The sequence below is a fragment of the Nothobranchius furzeri genome, chromosome 2 (genome assembly GCF_043380555.1).
Source record: "Nothobranchius furzeri strain GRZ-AD chromosome 2, NfurGRZ-RIMD1, whole genome shotgun sequence".
Lineage (NCBI taxonomy): Eukaryota > Metazoa > Chordata > Actinopteri > Cyprinodontiformes > Nothobranchiidae > Nothobranchius > Nothobranchius furzeri.
The window spans coordinates 83,805,006-83,820,669 of NC_091742.1; the positions used below are offsets into that span (position 1 = coordinate 83,805,006).

Consider the following 15,664-nt stretch of genomic DNA (forward strand, 5'->3'; position numbering starts at 1 on the left):
GGTCGGCTTGGAGTTTACTTCACACTTTAAAACCGAAGAAATGGTTTTATATAGTCAGAAATTAAATAGACTAAACATCTCCGACCCTCACCGTGCCCCTGGGATACTTTTTTAAAACGCCAGAAGCTGTCGGAGCGGACTTCTTACCGGACCTGGCCGGGGAACGCCTTGGGATTTCCTCGGAGGAGCTGGCTCAGGTGGCTGGGGAGAGGGAAGTCTGGGCCTCTCGACGCTACTGCCCCCGTAACCCGACTCTGGATAAGCGGATGAAAATGGATGAATGGACAAATAACATAGATTTACATGTGAGAAGTTTAGAGTGCTGTGCTGTTTGAATGTATAAACTGAACGCCAAGGGAAACCTAACCCTAACCCTCTAACCTGATATGAAGTGGTCGCTGCATAAGCGAAAACCTTTACTCTCGGGATCCCACAGCTTCATTTCAGCCCGGTCACTAGCGCGTTTTATTACAATGATCCAACGTTTGCGGCGCTCCAGATCTTGGGGAATCCTGTAGATGGCTCATTCCTTATGTCGTCCACGTCTGTTCTGCATCCTGGGGCACAACCCACATATTTATATGTCGATGGTTTCTACACCTTGCCACGCTCCCAACATGAACATTAAACGGTTTATTTATTTCACTGTAGTAGAATTCTAACTTATTGTACTTTTAAATTCAAGCTACACCAGATGCACAGGCTGTTTTAATGAACATTGCAATCAGGGGTTCTGAAATAATGATTAAATATGAGGAGCCGTCTGTTGGCCTCTTCTAGCAGCGTTCACCATGAAACTCAAGAAATTTCTTTCAAAATAAGAATCTCAAACACGCTCAGTATACAAAACATCTAAAACATTGCTTTCCTGTGAAACTTAAACTGTTCAAACTTTCTAGATTTGAATCTTTTAGCAGCTCCCCGCTGGTTAGAATAGTTTCAGTTAAAACAAAAATGTATTGAACAAAAATTTTAAATGTATTTCAGAACTAAAAACCCCCAAACAGCTTGATGCTTTGCTCCACAACAATGAACCTTAAAGCCATCTATTTCCAAGAGCTATACCTCTTTAACATGATTAGTACATTCCATAAATGCCAGGTTTAATCCATAAAACGGTTTTCTGCAACCTTATTAGTATTATTTATGTAAAAATTCACTAAATAGATGAAAAAAAAATCCCTTATTGTTTTTATGTGCCAGCATTTAAGGGAATAAAAGCAGAGCTTTTCTTTCTGTAATTAAAACTGCATGATGGTAGCAAGTTTGCCTCACAGGATCAGGTTGCAGGTTCAAATCCCAGCTGCCTGTAGTTAACATGTTTTCATGCATGCGTGGGTTTCGCCCCACAGACCAAAAGGAGATGCATTAGGTTAAACTATACTTCACATTGAATAAGTGTTCATAAACTGAACAAACACAATTACACACACACACACACATACTTTTCCTCCTCCAGCAGGGCTGACATTAGAATCTCAGTCCCAAACATCAGAGGAGCAAGCAGCAGCCGCTGTGCCTCTGGATTACACTTGTTTGGCATTTTTCTCTTTGTGCCTCCATTTTTTCCATCTTCTTTCTACCTACTTCCCTCTCCTGGGGGTGGAGGTAGTTGCTAAGCAACCGGCACAACACAACAGCGCTGCTCTGCATCTTGGCTCTCCACTCGGTGTGTCCCTGCGGTTTTAGACAATCAAGACACACCAGTGTGTGTGTGTGGAAGGTGAAACCAGAAAGAAAGTCCCTTAAGGAGAAACACAACACATTCATCTAGGATCGAAAGGGCAGAGGCTCTGAAAGAGTTTAAACAAAAAAATACAAAAACAAGCCAATAAATGTTGTAATATTTGATTTTAATTCACTCCAACGTGGATAAAAGTCACCTGCTGCAGACAGAGATGTCTACCTGAAGACTTATTTGATGCTTTCTTGGTTCTAAACACTTCCTGTTGGAGCGTAGATCACCCTTATGGGACATTATATCACTTGGCAACCAATATGAGTTCCAACGATTGCTGAGGCTTTTGGAAAAGTTTTAGTTTCTAAGTACATTAAAATAAAAGGTTTGTGTCGGATGCTCCAAAGCAAAGCCACCCCACCTACTGGCAACATAGTTCTCTAGACATCATCAGTCTTGTTGCTCCATCACCAGTCGCACAATACAAACAGTAGAAAAAACAACACACACAGCGCGTAGCAGCGTTTAAGCTCGCTGCTTTCACAGGAAACATTCACTAACTCATCCTGGCTTTACAAAAATATACATCTGTGGGCGCGAATGCTTTAAAAAGACCCGGTAAAAAAAACGGGAGAGCCTGTGTTTACACAAGCAAAGCTGGGGAACAAATGGCACTTCTTGTTATTTTAGCAGAGCGGAGTCTCCAGGGCAGCGTTACAGCCAACACACACACACACACACACTGGATACACAACACACACACAAAAGCGTTTACGGCAGATTCAGACGGTTCAGGCAGCAGATTAATCAACCAAAGCAAATGTGTAAACTAGACTTATGAGGGAGCTTCTCGTAGTTTTCTCCGGGATGGATCTAAAACTAAACTGGGCCCCACTCCCATTATCAGAGCCAAAATGGGAGAACTCTGTTTAGAAATGACCCACTGAAGCTCTAATGCTAAACTCAAAGTAAACTAAAGGGGATGGTGCTCTGGCGGAACGGTTTCAGGCCTCCACGACCGCTGCGTTCTGGTTCTCCTCAGCAGGAGGCCCCAGTGGTCCAGCCCACCACAGGGTCAGAGCGTTGTCTTGCCGGCTCTCCTGCTGCGGCGTCACAGCTCCGTCTCCCTCGGCTTCTGAGGCAGAGTCGCCATCGCTGTCACCGGGCCACGGGAACTGACGCTGACCGCTGGACGTCGCCACCAGGGGCATGAAGGGATGAACACTGAGGAGAAGACAATTCTGGTTGTGTCAAAGAAAACCAGTTAAAGACTTGAGTTTTGTTGCAGAGAATGCTCGGAAATCTCTCCAGGTGTGTGTAAAGTGGTTCTACCTGACGCCGTTGGTGCAGTCCCAGTGGGCATGGAATCTCAGCTCGGGCTGCAGCAGCTCTTCGTTACCATCAGGGGGCGCCGTCCGACTGTCCCAGACGGACACCACTCCTTCTGTGTCCCCACTGAGGAGGTACCTGCCAGACCTGACACACACACACCCTTTATTTTGAAAGGGGGGAAAACTGACAACCTTCCCAGCTGGCTGAGAAAGAAAGATGATCCAGGACAACCTTCCTTCCAGCAGAAATGTTTCTGTTTTTGGATCATTTTCTTACACACTGCACCTTAACATGTCAAAAACTGGATCTCCCACCAGCAGCTTGCTGGAAAGATAGAAATCCACTTTCTAAAGATGCAGTTAGAGGCACATGGAATCACTCTAAGGGCCGTAAACAGCCCCCGAGCCACACTTTGGACATGCCTGCCCCACGAGGTCACACACACACACGCACACACACACACACACACACACACACACACACACACCTATCTGATTTTGGCTAATAGGGACAAGTGGTGCCATAGATGGTAAACTTGATTTAACCCTTTAGTTTTTTTCAGTAAAATATGAATTTTTTATATCACTATTTAAAGAGCTTGTAGCTTAAATCAGGTTAGAGATAGAGGAATATTGTAAATTAGAAAAATCTTCTGTATGAGCCAAATTCTGTGATAGGAACTAATTCACTCACATAATATGCATATTGTGACGTCATCAGGTGGCAGCCATATTGGATTGCATCACATTTGCAGATTTTTTTTGTATGTTTTTGTCTTATTTTCTTAGTGTTGTTATTGTTTATGATACATATAGACATATTCCTATGTAGACATATATAACTATGTATGTATATATATAATATTTATTACTTTATTGGTATTTTGTTATGTTTACTGCATATCAATCAAGAACACTGATTTTGGTGCTTCAGCGTCATGAACACATTTCACTCATCCCTTCTTTGGTTTATTTTGTTTATAATTATATATAATTATATATATATATATATATATATATATATATATATATATATATAGTCCACAATCTCATGCTTTTCCACAAGCCCCATGCAGAACTGAATGTCAATGAACGCTTTAATTTCTGGGACAGTTACATCGTACCAGTCATTATATCTGGAGCTAGATTTCAGTTCCTCCCTCTCTAAATACCGGTGAGCATATCGGTTAGTTTCAGTTGTGATGAGGGTCCAGAATTCCTCATCCAAAAAAACTGACAGAAAATCAACATGTTCTGAATTTGACAGATCCCTGTCTCCACATTATCCAACTGGCTCATCAAAATGCCTGATCCACTTGGAATACTGTTCCTCTTCTCCCAAACTAACCCAGCCATCATCATTATTATCGTCACTGAGGCTGTGTTGGGCCACCCCCCTGCTAGCAGTGATTTTTTTTTTTCCCGCGGTTCCTCCCCCTCCTGCTGCAATTCCCGCGGTTTACACCCCTGGGGCTGAATCGATCACCAGTGTAGTTTTCACCGGCCCGATCACCACCACCACATCCCTCCCCACGGAGGTGGTGCGGGACATCGGACAAGGTAAGGGCTGGATGGGCTGCTTGTGTAACCGCGTCATCGCTGACAGACTTCCTGTTGCTGCGCTCTGAAGCCACGCTTTTCGTCTCGCTATAAGACCGCAGATCATCCGAATCTGCCAGTACTAGACGAAGAGCTTCGTCAGCACTGAACATTCCTCTCAGCATTGTTTTTTCCTCTACCACTCGCTCGCTCTTACAACCTCCGCGACTCTGCGACTGGTGGGCGGGGTTCAAGCGCTAAATACTCGAAAAGTTTCAATAGTAACACACCCGCAAATGCTGCTTGGATTGAAGTTACAGGTGTCTGCCACCCCGCAGCGTAACGTATTAACTGCACGAGGGCTCAATTCTGCTGCTGTGGCTTTAAATCCAACATTGCTGCTTGTCGCAATTCTGCGATTTTGGCACTTAAAGGGTTAAGTGATGCCTCCGGGAGCAGGCATCCTTCCTGCTTCCTTCAATCCGTGGCCTGTGACACCCAACGAATCCCCAAAACAGGTGTCTCTGTCCTTTTCATACACCTGAGGAGTGTGTGTGTGTGTGTGTGTGTGTGTGCGTGTGTGTGTGTGTGTGTAACTGCTAACCTGTTGGCATCACAAACCAGACAAAGAGAACAGTGCAACTCTCTAGAACTAGCCTGTAACATCCTACCTTCCACAAACAGAGCACAAGTCCACTCACCGGTCCAGATCAAAGTAGATTCGTTGGTTGGTGGCCACGTTCCTCTTCAGGGAAAACACAACTTTCCCCGGCTCTCTCAGGTCCCAACACAGAATCTCTGGATCCTACATAAAAACACAAAAGGACAGCTGTTTGTTACACAGATTCTGGGACACAGGCTCGTGCCCCGATGCTTCCGAGACCCGTGACCTTGCGCCCGCCGGTGTACAAGTAGTTTCCGTCGGGGGAGAAGAGGAGATGGGTGAGGCCTCCGTGGTGGTGGGTGGGCAGTAGAGCCAGCAGGGTGCCGTCCTGACAGGAGTAGATCCCGGCGCAGCGGGAGTAGGAGCCACAGGCGTAAACGGACAGACACGGGCTGAAGCTGAAGCAGGAGATGATGCCGCTCTGGCCTCGTTTCTTCACTGACAACAGAGACACGATTAATGATTTACACAACTTTCTGTTCAGCTGCACTGAAACGAGCTGCTTCAGCCGCTCTCACATCCCTCCTGACACCATGTATTACACGTTTATAAGTTTAAATCCACTGTTTTGTTCTGCTCGGACTCCACAACCTAAACCTGAGGGGACCTAGGGGTCCATCTGATTGATAAGATTATATTTGGTATGTAGTTTATGTGTAATTATTACAATTTGGTGTGGATATTTTTACTTTGTGGCTTATTTAGTATCAGCTGGTTCATGTAAGCGTTAGCTTGTTGTTAGCGCTAGCTACAGCAGGCTGTGGCAGTGTTGTTTACGATAGTTGTAATTCCGCTTTCAACCAGTAGGAGGGAAAGTAAGTTAGCATAAATGCTAGCATGTTAGCGTGATGATTTAAAATGGTTGATGATCTTTCAGAAACAAGTTGTTTACATTTAAAAGTCACTCTCTGAATGCTAGCTAACTTACTTCTGTTGTGTTATTACCGTCCTCTCTCTCCTGATAAACACTGAGCCTGCTGGAGAAGTTTCCACGTAAAAAAGGAATCTGAAGGCGGGTGAAGTTCGGACGTCTGCAGCTACGATGTAATCAGTAAAGTTTCGCATCACGCTGAATATGTTTTACATAAACTACACGTTTTGTACTTCCGTCACTTCTTTCTTTTATCATTGATGCTATAAATAATGACAAAACTCAAGAGAACAAAAAGCAACCTTTAAGAAGAAAAATAAAAGTTCACTTGGTGACATTTTCAAAAGTTATTATTCTTGATTCAGGCGTAGGAACTCCAATAACAAAAAGAAGTAACAGTCGGTGCACGCAGAGCAGCTCTGTTAATGTCAGAACAACTAAAAACACTTTGAGCAAACAGAAACGGTTAGAAATGTGTGACAGACAGAAGGAATTCATCACAGCCAACACACGTCTCCTTAGTTTTTGTCTGAGAAACATAATAAAATGTCGTTGTGTTGATTTGTTTCAAGGAGACGAGACGGTGGGCTGTCGGGCCGCGGCAGCTCACTGAAAAGACCAGACAGCTGACTCCGTAACTCAGCCTTTATCTGTCAGAAGTTTTGTTCTCCGTGAACTTTATTTGCCTGTAAGTCACTTGCACTTTACTGGAAATAATATTAAAGTAATTACACACATGAGAGCATTAAATGGCATCGGCTGTGTACGTGACAGCCCGTTTACACAGTTTAGACTAAAACCCAGGAGACTGACCTACGGTGGGCCGCTCCTCGCAGTCTCTCCCGGGACGCTCCGTGTAAAACACCCGCACCATTTTCTCAAATCCGCAGTAGAGCTGAGCTCCGTCTGGCGAGAAGCAGAGCGAGTGCGCTGCCGTCAGCTCATCCAGATGGTTGTAGGGTCGGAAGCTGGCTCTCACGTCGCCGTAGAAGGCGTCCCACACGTGCACGGGGTTGTCACGGCTACTGCTGGCCAGACTGGGGAGGAATAAAGCAGAAGGAGCTGGTAAAACAAAATGTCAGCATCCCTTTTGAAACAACTTCTGACAGATAAATGTTCCCCACCTGCCTGAGCGTAGCAGGGCATCAAAACAAACCCACCAGCTGAGAGCTGGTCCTTATGAATCAGGGCTGGAGTCTGAGCCTGTTTAAGTCCGGTTACTGAGCACCCGACACTAAACATCGGTGTGGCTTAAACAGACAAAGGAAATTAGCTCCTGCTGTTCAGTTATGCCAAAATCATGCCCCCCCCCCCCCCCCCCCCACCATGCCGAGGCTTTATTCCAGAGCTGGGAAAAGTCCAATTATAATGCTAGACTGCTGCTAGCTTGGAGCGCTTCCTGGAAGTCAGGGCGACTTAACCGAGCCGTAACAGAGACCAATATTCCCGCTCTACAGGGGGAAACACGAAGCTTCGGCTGAGCTCAAGGAGGGTGGAGGGATGCTGATGAGAGAAGCTGACGTGGTTTTTGATGTCTTTAATAAACCCTTGCAACATCCCACCACCTGTATGAGATGATCTGAGGATGAGCATGTCGCCTCCTGCTGGCCGCTCCGCGCCTCAGCATGACTGGCATCAACACCTCTCCACTCCATCCACATGAGACGTCTGTTGATCCTGTTTACTGAGCTTTCATCTCTCCATCTCCCGGCTCCAGCTCTGCCCCCCACTCCCTGGTTGGGGTTGCCACAGTGGAGCGGCATCAGAGCCGGAGTTTGATCAGAGGAAACCGCCGCAGGGTGGATGGAGGTTGTTACTGAGACACGGCGGGAGCCGAGGGACGAGGAGGAAACGAGCTGAAAGCTACTGGCAGCTTGACCCCGGCTCATTAGAGCGGTCCTTTTACCACATATGATCTCCAGCGACGGGTGGTGATGCTGAACCAGAACCACTGATGTCACCATTACAACAAAAAGACGCTCAGATCAGAGACCTGAGTGGATGTTTGGGTGTCTCCCGGACCAATCAGATACGCTTTCCCACAAAAATCAACTTTTATGACATAAGCAAAGATGAAATGAGGTCAGAGAAACTAATAATATTAAAGAAAAGTTCTGGACTTCACTCACAAACACGTGTCCGGCTCCAGCGAGCTCATCTTGGGGTACCAGCAGTAGTCGTAGACGGTGTCTCCTTCAGCCATCCTCAGAACCGGACTCTGGAACAGGAGGGAGACAAGAACAGGAACATAGGGTCACAGGAGCAGCGAGTGCTGAATCATCTTTGGATGTAATCTCAGAAAACGCATTTAAATATTAAAAACACCTAAATCAGAAGGCTGGTGTTGCTGTTTATTTATTTGTAAGGAAAATTACAACAAAGGTTCTGAGCTTTAAAAAGTAAAGCAGTCCTACATGTTTAAAGTTTAGGTTACACCTCTCTCTGGGTTCTGACTGAAAGAGCATGGGTTCTGTACGTATATTTTATTCTGCTTTTGTTGTTTCTATTTTATGCTGCACTGTTCTCGTCTGCCTCGACTCTAAGGTTCTTTGCTGCTCTTCAGTTGTTTTATTCAAATGTGCTAAACAAATAAAATCTCAGTTCTGAGGGCATCACAGACACATTATTTATCTAAAGCTCACTTTGAAGGAAACAGATGTGTTTCTTCTTAGCTTCAGAAAACAACCATCCTAAAGCCCAGCACACTGGTAAACAGTCAGTGTGTGAGGCTGATCTATTATTCTACTTCTATGTTTCAGCAGCTTGTCACAGATGGGCTGGTCTGAGGCACCAGAACACACCCGGGTTTTCCACTGGGTGTGTATTGTTAAGACACGTTTTAACCACAACATCAGTAGCGTGTCCATTCCTACCAGAAACGTTTCTGATGCTTAGTCGCAGCAAAAGTGTTTCGTGCAGCTGATCCTATGAGATCACAAATGTCTGGAGAGTTGCGTGTGATTCCAGCTGTTTAGTTCCAGTGAGCATAAAGATGGCAGCAAGTATCCAAAAGGTCTGGTTCATTTTCTGTTCTTTTACCTCAGCTACAGAAGTACAGGTAATGAGATGTTTTTTTTTAACTAGTAAAGCAACTGGAAATGTGCTTGTGACTTTTATTTTGAAATCTGTCAGATGCTACACTGCTCTGTATTTCACTTCCTGTCTGGCCCAATCTGAACTACTGATCTTGACTCGGGTGAAAGCATAGCATAAAGAAAATAGACCTGGGGCATAAAAGCAACTCAAAACTCAACAGAGATGTGTCCAAAGCACACCAACAGTCACACACTGCTTACGAGTATGGCGGAAAGCCAGCGCTAGAGTCACAAAGTATTATTTTTCATTTTTTGACATATCTTCATTGTGAAGAAGATGTTTTTTCCTTCAATCCTGCATTTATCCCAGTTTTTGTCATTGCTGATCAGCCAGGGTAAGAAGTGGGGGCTTGTCCGGGATGAAGTTGTTTTCCTATTTACACATTATTCTAATGAAGAAAAAAAATAACATTGCACTATTTCATTATTAACTGTTATTAAAGTCCTACTACAAATGTTTAACGCTCAGTTTGGAGGAAAAAAATCAACAACAGCTTGTCGACAACAGCATAAAAACCTTAATATAGATTCAAAAATCAACTCAAACTCAATAAATGAAGGACAATCAGTAGAGACGTCATGATCATGGTTTTTGCTCCCAATCTGATTCAGAGTCATTTGATTTTAAGAATCTGCTGATACCGAGTCCCAGTCTGATACTTTAGAAATGCATTTAGAAAAATGGAGAACACACTAGCGTTCTCCAAGTTTTTTCTTTTTTAATCATTAATGCTTTTCTTTATTTATGTCATTTCTTATGTTTATCTGCCACAAATTATCCCTTGTTTATGAAGTACATTATTAAGAAACTTGCTAATATTAAGAATATATGTAAAAGTAGCCTTGTTGCTCATATTTCAAATTGTTTACTCAGTGTGGCTGTTTTGAGCGACGGCACGGTGACGGCAGCAGTAGGGTCACCCATTTCTACAAAACACCTGTAGTGCTGAAGTGATGTAAAGTTAAGAGAAAGCAGATCATACCGTGACTCAACAAGAGTGCAAAACCACAAACACTCATCCAATGTGATAAATATCGTCCCATTTTTTGCAGTCCGTAGACTATTTTTTCTTCTTAACATATCTTTTATTCGTGTTTGTTGCAGCAAACTGAGAAGGGTTCGGTTTTTTAAGGTGGCAGCACTACCTTTTCCACCACGCTAAATGCCCAGTTTTCACATATTACACGTGTCTATTACACTCCCTTTGCTGTCAGTGTTATCATCCAAATTACAGACATTTTTTGTCTCTTGAGACGACGAGTATGCTCTGTGTTAGCTAACTGCTACATGTTATGGAGCATGAATTCCTGGGCTACCTTAAATTGTGGGACTTTACAGCATTGTTGTCTGTGGAACAAAAATACTGATGTAAAAGGAACTTGTTGAATTGAAACTATTCATTGTTTTTTTTTAATTGAAAATCTCTTTCTTGGGATGAATTTAAAAAGTGATGTTTGTTATATCTCTCCTTTAGAGATAGGGCGAGAAGCTCGGTCATCCGGGAGGGGCTCGGAGTAGACCCGCTGCTCCTTGCGCCTTGGGATTCCCCCGGAGGAGCTGGACTAAATGGCTGGGAAGAGGGAGGTCTAGGCCTCTTGACTTAGGCTACTGCCCCTGCGACCCGACTCCGGATAATCATAAGAAAATGGATGGACGGATGGATGAATGTTTGTTTTTTTTACTTGGTTAAATCCAATTTTTCCAACCCGATTCCGATCCATTAAAAAACGTGCTCGGAAATCAGGTCCAATCACATGATCGGATCGGAACATGCCTAATAATCAGATAAGCTAAGTTGCTCATAGGTAACTCACAGAGAAGCACATTATGGAAATCTGCTTCCTTAAACGCACCACAGTCAGAACTCGACTGGTCAAACTGGAGACCAGTTAGAAACGTCTTTAATACAATCACAGAACCAAGAGTCCAGAGTTTTTTGGTGTTTTATGTGGAGTTAATGATCCATTTAAGGTTTCGTATTATTGGATCTTTTCCCCTAAATAACCATCAGCTGACACGTCATAAATCATTTTCTGGGCAGGAAAAGCTGATGATTTACATCCCGTCCTTGCCAGGAAACCAAATCCTTAAAAGAGATGAAGGGTTGTAAATTTTTCAAGCAGCAGTTTAAAGACAACATAACAGATTTTTAATAAGAGTAAAACCCAAAAGGGCTGGTAGAGAAATACGTTTTCCACCCTTATAATACAGGATCTGAAGTCTCTGGGATGGAAGAAAATGGATTACATGTCAATTATTCCTGCTCAGCGATCCTAAACTACCAAAGCACAGCCTCCGTGTTTCTACTGAGATGTAAGAACTGCTTTCTGCCACACATTTCCTCAAGGGTTTGACCAATCTTAGCCCTCGACAGCTGCTGCTCTCCATGTGTTAGATGCGACTTTGCTCCAGCACACCTGATGTAAAACAGCAGGTGTTCAACAGGCTTCTGCAGAAGTTAAAGCTCTCTACCCAGAAACCCAGCTCACCATCTCAGGGAGGAGGTCCCAGCTGTAGCTGTAGATCTCTGGCGGGAGGTTGTAAACACGGAGGACGTTGTCTGCGCTGTTCGTTAGGATACAGGAGCCATCAGGAGCCCTGATGATGGAAGAGGAGGGGGGGATGACACAAGCAGAGAACAAAGCTCAGGGATAATGCAGCTACAACCAAAATAAACCCGATTTTATACAAATATGAACTTTTACTCGTGTGATTTAGTAATTAAACACCAGTGAGGTTACCATTTGCAGCCTTTGAGGTAATTCTCTGGAAAGTTGGAGTACTCGTTCCAGGAGCCCGTCAGCATGGTGGGGTTCTGGGTGAAGTCCAAACCCAGGCTGGAAGCAGAACAGAGACGAGAGCGAGCAGAAACTGAGTGGAACGAATGATCCAGGGGAAAGTCATCCGTTCAGCTGGAAACCAGTACTCGCACTTTGTTTGATTTTCTGTTACTCATGAAAAAAAGAGCTGCATCTTGTAGAAAACAACCGCTTTAACAAATGCCCTTTCAAAATAAGAGCATTTAGAAACAGAAATACATTAAACAATAATAAACATGTGTTACTAAAGTTTGTTTTATTTAGTCAAAAAATGTACTTCTCATCTCCAACATTTTTATTTGATTATATATGTTTGCCTGTATTTTTTATTTGCTCTGTGATGTTTTTGACTCAACTTTTTATGGCTTTGTTCACAAACGTACTACAAATCTTCACTGCGGCCTAATGGGTGCGCTACAACTAAGCAGGTTAAAACAGGGTATCTGCAGGTTTAAGGGAGCCAAATTTAAGACTTTTTAAGACCTTTTTAAACTTTGACCAAATTTAAGCAATTTTTTTAAAATTAAATTTAAGCTATAATTTCCAGCTATTGTCTGGAACCAGTGCTAACCACGTTGTAAACGTGGGATTACCCACCCAGTTACCATTAAACTTGCACTTCCCCGTGGCACAAACTCCCACTAGCTTAACCAGCTAATGTGCTCATCCAAAAATGGCCCCCTTTCACAACCAACTGAATGTGTACGGTTCCGCTTACGCCAACATCATACACAAAAAATGCTGAAGACTAACTAGAAATTCCTGTTCATTGGGTCTTTGGTAATTTAAGACCTTTGGAAACTGTATTTAAGGATTATTTGTCATTTTTAAGGATTTTTAAGGCCTTAAATGTAGAAAAGCAAATTTAAGACTTTTTAAGGACCTGCAGATACCCTGTTAAAAACAAAAACACTAACTTCAAAATTCTGCTTAAAAACACATTTTTATTAGATTTGCTTAAAAAAATAACATAATTCTGAAATATTTTCTTGAACGACCAATTTAATTATTTCTCTCAGACATTTTGTGAGCTTTTTCCAGTCAAATGTTTTTATCTAACCTTTTGGGGTCTGCTGTAGGGCCCTGCAGCTATCGAATATTTTTGTAATCGAGTACTCTATCGAATATTTTATCGATTAATCGAGTACTCTAATAAATTACCCTTTTGCGTTTGTAAACCATTATATCAAACAGCATGTTATAAAATATGAAAGACCTCTTAAAATGAGCCCGCAATTGCCAGTTATTCTTCAAGTTTTATTCAAATTTAGTTTTCAAAACTTCAGCACTTCAACTGTAAACAAATGAGAGCGGCTGCGGCCCAAACAGAACCAGAACCGCTCACGGCGCATGCGCAAACATGGCTCGCCAGCTGTTTCCCTATTAACACCCGTCCGTTTTAATTTCTACACTTTTTTGTCTCACACAATAACAAGGATTGTCGAAAGCATGTTTGCCGTTGTTATGTCAAATTATACTGTTCACAAAACATTTATTTACTTTCTTTCGTTTTCCTCCGCCACTCATAAATACCCGTGTCCTCCTGCAGCAATCCTGAGGGACAACGGACATCAATAACAACACAATAAAAAGTCCGACGTGTTGTAAAAACTGCTATTTTTAGCACATTTTAAGACCGACGTGTTGCTACCAGACGCACGGTGTGAGCTGAAACTGAGTGCTACAAACGAAAAAGTCACAGTGTCTGCAGAATATATAGAAATACAGGCTAAAATGCATTATCTTGTAGAGGCTCCGAGTCCGCTTGCAGAAGTGACATTTACATGTGGATGTTTCCTGGTCAGGTGCTGCAGCATCGAGGATGTGGTGTTGTGGTAGGCTAAATCCATTTTACAGTTTTTAAACTAGAGTACGTTTTCCGCCTTACGACGTGAAAAATGGTCCCACACCTTTGACATTTTCTGTCTTTTTCGCACTCCACCGGGGTCCACGTTGTTCGCCATGGCTTAAAAGAAAGTTCAGTAGCGTCCGCTACTCGCGTGTGCATTCAGTGCAGTATGTATGTGCGTCACTTATTTCGGTCTGGGTGAAACATGACCCCGGGCGATTGCAAAGCCATGAATTAATTAAACATGAATGAAACGAAGCCTCGAGGCAGAGAATTTGACTCGAGGATTTTTGTACTCCAATTATTCGAGGTACTCGAGGAATCGTTTCAGCCCTAGTCTGCTGTATCGTTACCCTCGCTTTAAGAAAACAGAAAAATAAAACATTATTTGAACTCACTGCTGTCCTGCAGCAGGGCTGCCTACAGATTCATTCTCGTTGAGCGCCTCCTCCTCTTCTGGTTTTGTCTCAGTTTCCTCTGCATCATCAGGAGCTTTGGCTCCATTCAGATGACCTGCTGCCACGTCTTCCTCAGCCCCCTCTTCCTCCTCACACCTTTGTTCTATTGTTGCTTTAAACAGAACAGAAGAAACTATATAAATGATATATGTAAGTTTCAACTCTAATGTGTATAACTTCATATGAACAGGACTTTACTTTGTGCAGATGCAGCAGGGTTTTCTAACACACCACCTTGTGATGGGACCGCATCTTGTCCCAGCTCCTCCTCACTCCTCCTGGACCGTTTGGCAGAAGGTGGGAACCCCTCCTCTGAAGTCTCTCCGACTTCTACAGACTCACAACGTCTCAGTGAGGCCTGTGGAGGGGGCTCGCTGTCTGCTTCAGAGTCTGCACCCGCCAGGCCTCCACCCTCCCCACCTCCGGCTGAGTCAGACATGGCTGTGTCTCTGTCCTCCTCTGTCTGGTGTCTTTTTGTCCTGCTGGGAGAGTGCTGTCAGACGTGGGTGAGGTAGGTGCTACTAGGATAGTGCTTCTTCCTGCAGTGTGGACGATTGAGTCTGTCGGGGTTTGATGACATCACCCACCTGAGATAAACAGGTAACAGGATTGTGATTCCAGACCAGATTCTAGAAAACTGACCATTTCAAAATAAGAGCGTGAGAAAGGCTATTTTTTATACAATTATTTTAACTTTAAAAGACCAGCTAACATTTTAGAAACGTAATCTGTTACTATAGCAAAATGCATGGAAAGGTCGGGTTGAACGTATGTGAAGTTTGTGACGACTACAACTACTTAAATTTTAAGTTTTAACTTTTATACAAAGTTTCATCATTAGTGCACCTTAATTATAATAATTATAAAATTAAAGAGGCATAAACACGGATGTTCCAACACCTGTAGCTACTTTAACGAGCCTTCGTGTTCATTTTTAGCAAACCCGACAACTTGTTACAACAGCCGTCGTCTATTTAACTTCAAGTCCACAACATTCATGTAAATAAAGTAAAAACACCTTTGAGTCACGTTTTGGACCACTAACAGAGACCGCTACACTGTGTTTGCTCAGGTTAGCATTGACCGAGCTAACGGGTTGTTGCTACCTACCTGCGTTGTGCTTCGCCTGAGCGTTGATGCTTCGCTGTTTTCCACTCAGCGGTTTTTAATTTTAGACGAAAACAAATTCTACAAAACTAGACGAGGTCTCAGAGGTAGATAACTTAGTTGTCAGTTCAGCAGCTCATTGCGAGAAGTTGTAAACACCGTAGGCGGCCATGTGTCCTAAAGTATCGCGAGACTTCCGTTTTAGAACGTTGCTAGAGCAGGTTACATAATTAGTGGACTTCCTAAAGGAGA

General features: G+C 43.3%; 1 protein-coding gene across 2 annotated transcripts; it reads right to left on the reverse strand.

Moving 5' to 3' along the window:
• Positions 1-1,832: 1,832 nt before the first annotated feature.
• wrap53 (WD repeat containing, antisense to TP53) lies at positions 1,833-15,627 on the reverse strand. 2 transcript variants are annotated; one of them, XM_054747398.2, is made up of 11 exons: positions 15,416-15,627; positions 14,504-14,784; positions 14,246-14,417; positions 11,921-12,016; positions 11,669-11,777; positions 8,213-8,301; positions 6,897-7,120; positions 5,439-5,650; positions 5,250-5,353; positions 3,011-3,154; positions 1,833-2,902 (listed from the first exon to the last, which is right to left on the reverse strand). In XM_054747398.2, the coding sequence occupies exons 2-11, from the start codon at positions 14,742-14,744 to the stop codon at positions 2,683-2,685; spliced, it is 1,611 nt and encodes a 536-aa protein (XP_054603373.2). In that variant the 5' UTR covers positions 14,745-14,784; positions 15,416-15,627; the 3' UTR covers positions 1,833-2,682. The 2 variants fall into 2 exon arrangements, with proteins under 2 accessions (XP_054603373.2, XP_015801749.3); XM_015946263.3 differs by having other exon boundaries at positions 14,504-14,892; positions 15,416-15,626.
• Between the last annotated feature and the right edge of the window lie 37 nt (positions 15,628-15,664).

Excerpts from the sequence above, each read along its gene's own strand:
- wrap53 (XM_054747398.2), bottom strand. The coding sequence starts at position 14,744 with ATGTCTGACTCAGCCGGAGGTGGGGAGGGTGGAGGCCTGGCGGGTGCA. Across the intron at positions 5,651-6,896 it reads CGAGGAGCGGCCCACCGTAG|TGAAGAAACGAGGCCAGAGC; the intron begins GTCAGTCTCCTG and ends CTCTGTTGTCAG. Across the intron at positions 5,354-5,438 it reads TGTACACCGGCGGGCGCAAG|GATCCAGAGATTCTGTGTTG; the intron begins GTCACGGGTCTC and ends GTTTTTATGTAG.